The sequence below is a fragment of the Gekko japonicus genome, unplaced genomic scaffold, assembly GCF_001447785.1.
Source record: "Gekko japonicus isolate JY-2015 unplaced genomic scaffold, Gekko_japonicus_V1.1 scaffold2536, whole genome shotgun sequence".
NCBI classification, from domain to species: domain Eukaryota; kingdom Metazoa; phylum Chordata; class Lepidosauria; order Squamata; family Gekkonidae; genus Gekko; species Gekko japonicus.
Genome location: NW_015173752.1, coordinates 136994 through 143987, shown reverse-complemented (window position 1 = coordinate 143987; position 6994 = coordinate 136994). Strand labels below are relative to the sequence as shown.

General features: G+C 50.8%; 1 protein-coding gene across 1 annotated transcript in view; it reads right to left on the bottom strand.

The window, feature by feature from the left end:
- PHF8 (PHD finger protein 8) overlaps positions 1 to 6904 on the bottom strand; it is a 48891-nt gene extending 41987 nt beyond the window's left edge. Inside the window, exons 1-2 of the mRNA XM_015423488.1 lie at positions 6435 to 6904; positions 3194 to 3279 (exon numbers count right to left, since the gene is read on the bottom strand). Coding sequence (XP_015278974.1) covers positions 3194 to 3279; positions 6435 to 6532 — 184 coding nt within the window. The 5' untranslated portion in view covers positions 6533 to 6904. The remainder of the gene's footprint in view (positions 1 to 3193; positions 3280 to 6434) is intronic.
- Between the last annotated feature and the right edge of the window lie 90 nt (positions 6905 to 6994).

The window sequence follows — 6994 nt, the reverse complement described above, 5'->3', positions numbered from 1 at the left end:
GCCGCCAGCCGGCCAAACCTTCTCCCTCCCCCTCCCCGACGGCGGCAGAAAAGCCATTTTCAGAGTGTTTCCTGCGCCTGCGCCAGGAACGCTCTTTTACTTTTGGGGGGATTTAAATATCCCCTTCATATTTTCCCCAAGTTTTCAGATTTTTCTGCACATCTGGGGATTGCCCCAAGTGTACAGGAAAACCTCCCTGCCCCCCAAGTGCCCCCGATGTGCTGATTTAGATATCCGCACGGAGGGGGCATGTTGGGAATTAGATATATAGATATATAATGCATACTACGCAAATCAGTAACTCAAAAATACAAAATAACGGAACACACGGTCCAAATACATAAATGACGTTCAGAAAGTGTCCACGTCAAACTTCTCAAACAGTGAAAAGTCCAAACATCGATATTTATAATTCCTCTTTACAAAACCCGTCTTGCCGCTTGTGTATCCACTTGACAGCCCTGCCAGCTTCCAGCTGCCGTATCGCATTGCTTCCTCAAAAGTGGAACACCAACACGGCCCAATCACAATATTGCAGAATCATACAAAGCATCTTTTACATTCTTAATGTTCAGCAGACCAATTCCTGTGATGACAGCAAATTGGGGAGGTATAAGCATTGATCTGGCACATGACATCACTGGAAGTGACATCATGATGCTTCAGCAGGAGAAAGCACTGCTGGTCCATCCCCACCAGCTCCAGCTCAGGGGAACCAGGAAAAGAAATCCTTGTAGCCTCTAAGATCAATGGTGGGTCAGTACCTTAGGCTCCATCACATTAGACCTTTGGTCCACCGAGGTCAGCTTTGCCTACGCAGACTGGCAGCGGCTCTCCAGGGTCTCAGGCAGAGGTCTTTCACGTCACCTTCTCCCTGGTCCTTCTAACTGGAGACACCAAGGACTGAACCTGGGACCTTCTGCACGCCAAGCACAGCTGTGGCCCTCCCCCATCAGGGAGAACCCAGCCTTTCAACATTCGGCTTCCAGCAACTTTAGTACTTGCACAGATGACAGAACATCAGGAAGACAAGCTTTTGTGTGTGTGTTTACCTGGAAGTCACGGTTGACTTCTGGCAAACCTTACTGGGGTCTGGATGTTTCAGAAAGATGGTTTGATACTGCCTGCCTCTGCGTCCCGACCCTGGTATTCCTTTTTTTGGGGGGGCCCCCGTGGGAGATTTTTTAATTGCATTTTCTATAAACTACAACGAAATTAGGAGGGGAATCTACAAACTATGGGAGAAAGTAAAGAAAAACCACTAAAAACCCAAGAGATGGTGGTCACACATAACGCTTATAAAATTAGCTTTTAGCTTAAAGTTTGATTAAAGTTCATTGGATGTGGTCAACAAGTATAATCTTCATACGTATTAGAGATAAAAACACCAACATATCTGACTTCTTAAAACGCAATGATTAACAAATGTTAGAACAGATGCTAAGGACTGCGATAACTCATTTTTTGTCCTTTTTCTTTCTCAAATGTTTTGGGGGCTGCTGCCCCAAGGTTAGAACCAGAAGAGGTCACTGCTCCTTCTTCTTCACTTCCCTTGATGCTGTTGCCTTCCTCCTCTTCTTCTTCTCCTGCTGGACAATTATTCGACCCTGGTATTCCTTGGAGGTTTCCCTTCCAAGTACCTGCCGGGGTAGGCCCCGCTTAGCTTCCGAGCTTGCCTGGGCTATCCGGGTAGGAACAGCAGGTAAACGTAAACGTTCCCTTGCTCGAAAGCCAGTCGAATCTGACTCTAGGGTTGCGGTGCTCATCTCCGTTTCAAAGCCAAAGAGCCAGCGCTGTCCGAAGACATTTCCATGGTCATGTGGCCGGCATGACTAAACACCGAGGTGCACGGAACGCTGTTACCTTCCCACCGAAGCGGTACCTATTTATCTACTTGCACTTTCTTGCTTTCGAACTGCTAGGTTGGCAGGAGCTGGAACTAGAGACGGGAGCTCACTCCGTCATGCGGCACACTCGGGTCTCGAACTGCTGAACTACCAGACCTTCCACAGCCTGCAGTTCAGCGTCTTAACCACTTGAGCCACCGCAGCTCCAGGAACAGCAAGAGTAGCTTGTTAATGAGCGGCATTCACTGCCGAATTCCCTCATACCCCAGAAAAATAAAAACTAAAAATGTGCTGATATTAGATAGTTATGCATTTTAAAACAAACGTTGCACTGATGCTGGAGATTTAAGCACTGATATTAGACATCTGTGGGGCTGCTGCGGTGGCTCAGCCAAGGAGGCCAGGCTGGCTGCGACCAGGGCCGGGGCCTTTCCAGTGGCGGCTCCTCACTGGTGGAATGAGCTCCCGGAGGAGATCAGGGCCCTGCGGGATCTTGTGCAGTTCCGCAGGGCCTGTAAGACGGAGCTCTTCCGCCAGGCTTTTAATTAGGAGCCACTACCACCACGACCTCCTGCTGACCTAGCAGTTCGAAAGCAAGAAATTGCAAGTAGATAAATAGGTACCGCTTCGGTGGGAAGGGAACAACGTTCCGTGCGCCTTGGTGTTTAGTCATACCAGCCACATGACCACAGAAACGTCTTCGGACAGCGCTGGCTCTTCGGCTTTGAAACGGAGATGAGTACTGCCCCCAAGAGTCGGATTTGACTGGCTTTCGAGCAAGGGAAACCTTTACCTATCAGACATCTGACCACTGCTGTGCGAAGAGGAGTATTAGCAGACCAGTGCAGAGACCAGATTTGTGGCCAGCCTCCCCACCCCAGATGTGCTACTGGGTGCAGAGTTCAGTTCCCCAAAAATCGCTTCTAGGCCCTACAGCTGCACCCACAATACCTGCTGAAATCACAGAGACCAGGGAGATTATGGAGGAAGGTTTCCGGTAGCTGAGGGCACAGCCTCCTTTCCCCTCCCCACAGAACCAGACTGCAACAAAAGAGTAAAAATGAAAAAGCCAAACCCCACCACTCTCAGGTCTCTCTACTTTCCCAGCTTTGGGTAGACAGAACGCGCTTTCGCAGGACGAAGTGTCTCCCATCGGCCGAGCGGGCTAGAAACAAAATTAAACACCCTCTCGGGTGTCATAGGAACATCCTCTCGGGTGTCATAGGAACATCCTACTAGATTTCATGACTGGCGATGGGAGAGCAGCCGTTCTCACCCGACTCATCCGACTGCATCCCGTCTGGAAATGCATTAAAAAATAAATCACAGCAAGGTCATAAACTTACTGACAGACGGTCCATGAAGGAGCTGGCAGTTCGGACAGTGATACAAGTCAATGTCGGCTGCTGCATCTTCTTCCACTCCGACACAGCTTGAAGAAAGAGAGACGGCGGGAGTGAGACACACACACACAGCTCTCCAAAACACACTCCCCTGTCTGGAAACTGAGCGGGTCCCCAAGAGACCTGTCTATCACTCTCCAGGTCTGAGCAGGGACCCCTACGAGGTATCTCCGAACAATGGGGACCACAGGTTAAGTCAGAGCATCTCTTTGCAACGTGAAACGTATCCGGTTTAACCTTCATCATCTCTGGCTAGAAAACACGAGCGGGGAAAGGGAATGCATCCTGGACCACTTTGCTGTTTCTCTATAACGCCGCTCTTTATGTTCTTAAACGGCCCATCTGGTTGACTTGAGTGATTCAAAACGAAAGGCCCCCTCGACGATCAACACCTCACAGTCCAGTCGCCATTAAACTTTCCGCTTAAGGAGCTTCGCAAGAGAATAACTCCTTTCTCCCCACCGCCTTGGGGATCGTGTTGGTTGCATCCCACGATACAACAGAGCGGCTTCGTTTTTCTACGAATGGTCTTATTGTGAAAGGGGTCTAGTTCAGTGTGAGACTACTTAACTCTGCCCTCACCGGCCCTGGCTGCCAGTCAGAGTACATAAGAGAGGCGACATGCACTGATGCAGCATAAAGCTGTTTTAAGTTTCTGTGCCCAAAAACCATCAATTTATTCCGGCAAGGGAAATCCATGTGGTCTACCTTCTGGAACCAGCATCCTGTCTCACACAGTGGGTAGCCGGTTCCTCCGGAGGGCCAACATTGTGACACAGAGGCCAAGGCCTTCATAAGGACATCAGAAGAGCCCTGCTGGGTCAGACCAGTGGTCCACCTAGTCCAGCATCCTGTCTCACACAGTGGGTAGCCGGTTCCTCCGGAGGGCCAACATTGTGACACAGAGGCCAAGGCCTTCATAAGGACATCAGAAGAGCCCTGCTGGGTCAGACCAGTGGTCCACCTAGTCCAGCATCCTGTCTCACACAGTTGGCCAACCAGTTCCTCTGGAGGGCCAACAGCAGGGCAGAGAGGCCGAGGCCTTCCCCTGATAAGAACATCAGAAGAGCCCTGCTGGATCAGACCGGTGGTCCATCTAGTCCAGCATCCTGTCTCACACAATGACCAACCAGTTCCTCGGGAAGGCCAACAGAAGGGGATAGAGGCTGACGCCTTCCCCTGATGTTGCCTCCTTGCTCCGGGAGTCAGAGGTTTAGTGCCTTTGAATGTGGAGGTTCCCCTCAGCCACCCTGGCTAGTAGTCACTGATAGGCTTATCCTCCATCTCACCTCCTTTTCAAGCTGTTTATTCCTTTGGTTATCACTACATACTCTGGGAGCAAATTCCACATTTTAATCACTCTCTATGTAAACAGTATTTCCTTTGATCCGTTTACCTTTACCTTACATGCTCAAAAGGAAGTGTGCAGTTTTTTAAAAAATACAATAAGAGGATGCTGGATTCTTACACCTTTCCTGGGCTTCTGTTAACTTCTGAGCTGACTCGCCCAGTCAGTATGATTAGTCTGAAGCACGGATATGACAGCCCCGATCGCAAGTCACAGGGAACGCACGTACAATCAGCTCACACTCCCGTTTTTCTTTATACACACATTAAATAATTCTCATGTTATGTTCAATGCATGTGTAACTCAATGAGTGACTGAAGCTCCACATTCATCCAGTTCCCGTCCCCCCCAAGTTTCATTTGTGAAGGGAATGCATGCTAGCTCTTTCTTAGATATAGAAGAAGAAGAGATTGGATTTACACCCCGCCCTTCACCTGGAGTCTCAGAGCGGCTTACAAACTCCTTTCCCTTCCCCTCCTCACCACAGACACCCTGGGAGGTAAAGGAAGAAGAGGAGATTGGATTTATACCCCGCCCTTCACTACCCAAAAGTGTCTCAGAGCGGCTTACAAACTCCTTTCCCTTCCCCTCCCCACAACAGACACCCTGTGAGGTGGGTGGGGCAGAGAGAACTCTGATACAAACTGCTCTTTTTCAAGGACAGCTGTGCCAGAGCTTGTGACTGACCCAAGGTCACATCAGCAGGTGCAAGTGGAGGAGTGGGGAATCAAACCCCGTTCTCCCAGCTTAGAGTCCGCGCACTTAACCACTACACCAAACTGGCTCTCTGCAAAGATGCAGAATGTACACACACTTACTGTACTGTACATGCATTTATTGAAACATGTGAAACAAGACTTACCTGTTTGCAGGTCTGATTTCAGCCTCCCTTCCCATACTGCAGCCTCTGATGACTCTAATCAACTGAGCTATCGTTTGCCAGGTGTGAACAGAATGTCTGTTCCTGAATACGTGGGCAAACATCCACAAGCCTCCATGTACAGAGGCAATATACCTTTGGATTCCACATACTGACAATAAGCAACAGGGAATACCCTCCCTTTCCATGTTCTAGTTGTGAGCTTTCACGGACATCTACCAGGCCAAAGATTAAGTCCAGCTGCACCTTTAAGGCTAACAGAGTTTAATTTTGGGTATAAGCTTGCAGTGCACGTACAGTTCTTCAGATACTGATCTGAAGAAGTGTGCATGTACACGAACGCTCATACCTTGAATAAAACTTTGTTGGTCTTAAAGGTGCCACTGGACTCAAACTTGGCTGCGTTGCTTCAGACCCACACGGCTACCCACCTGGCTCTACCTGAAGAAGCGTGAATGCACACAAAAGCTTATCCCCAGAATTAAACTTTGCTGGTCTTCAAGGTGCCGCCAGACTCAAACTTAGTTCTGTTGGTTCAGACCGACACGGCCACCCACCTGGAATCTCTCTACCAGGCTGCTTCCTTATGCAGGTTTGATTCAGCAAAGTGGTTCTGACAGCAGGCGTCCGTGGGGATCGCCCTCACATCCCGTCCACATTTCTTACAACAGGCCACACAAACTGTTCCACGAAGACCCCGAAGACGACAAAGGTCCGATTCCCCATCTTTTGAGATCCGGACTGTCCAGAACTCACCCTCCCTGCCCCCCCAATACCACCAAAATGCCAATTTCCCTCACACTACCCTGGTTCATCGGCGTCGTCCTGTGCAGTCCCACATGGGGTCTGTGCAGCCGCAGGGCAAGCCTGCGGCTGCACAGACCCCATGTGCGCCTGCACAGGACACCGTCGCAGCCAGTGCGAACACCAGTCAGCGCAACACCCTTCTTTCTCACCTGCCATGGAACCAGTCCTGACACACGTCGCACTCGATCATGAAGCGGGTGACATCGTAGGGCAGGCGGCAGAGGCAATAGACGGGGACGGAGGCCATGGCCGGAGAGCGGGGGCTGGGGGGCACACGCAGACAAGGCCCTGCGGTCCCCAGTCAGGCGCCGAAGGCCCCCTAGCTGCCCGGGAAGGGGGCCATGCTGAGCGGGGCTGCAGGGAAAACCCAAAGTCTTGCTGCCAGGTGAATATGCCAGGTGTGTAGATATTGGGGTTGGGGGGAGAACGCTGGCTTTGGTGGGTTTCTCCCCCCCCAAGGTTTCTAGACCCCCTCCTCAAAAAGTCCAAGGTGGGGCCGGCAGCCCCCTCGCGGCTTCAGTCTCGGCTCAGCTTCAGTTTCTGCCTCCCCCACCCCAAACAAGGAAGGTCTACCCAGGAGCCCTCCAAGTTGGAGAAGTCAAAACATTCTCCCCCCCCAAGTCTGTCCCCCGCCCCCCACAGTCAGAAGTTTGCAGTTTTCGCCCCCCCGACCCCCAATTTAGGGGAGACAACCCCCCCCCCCAAAAAA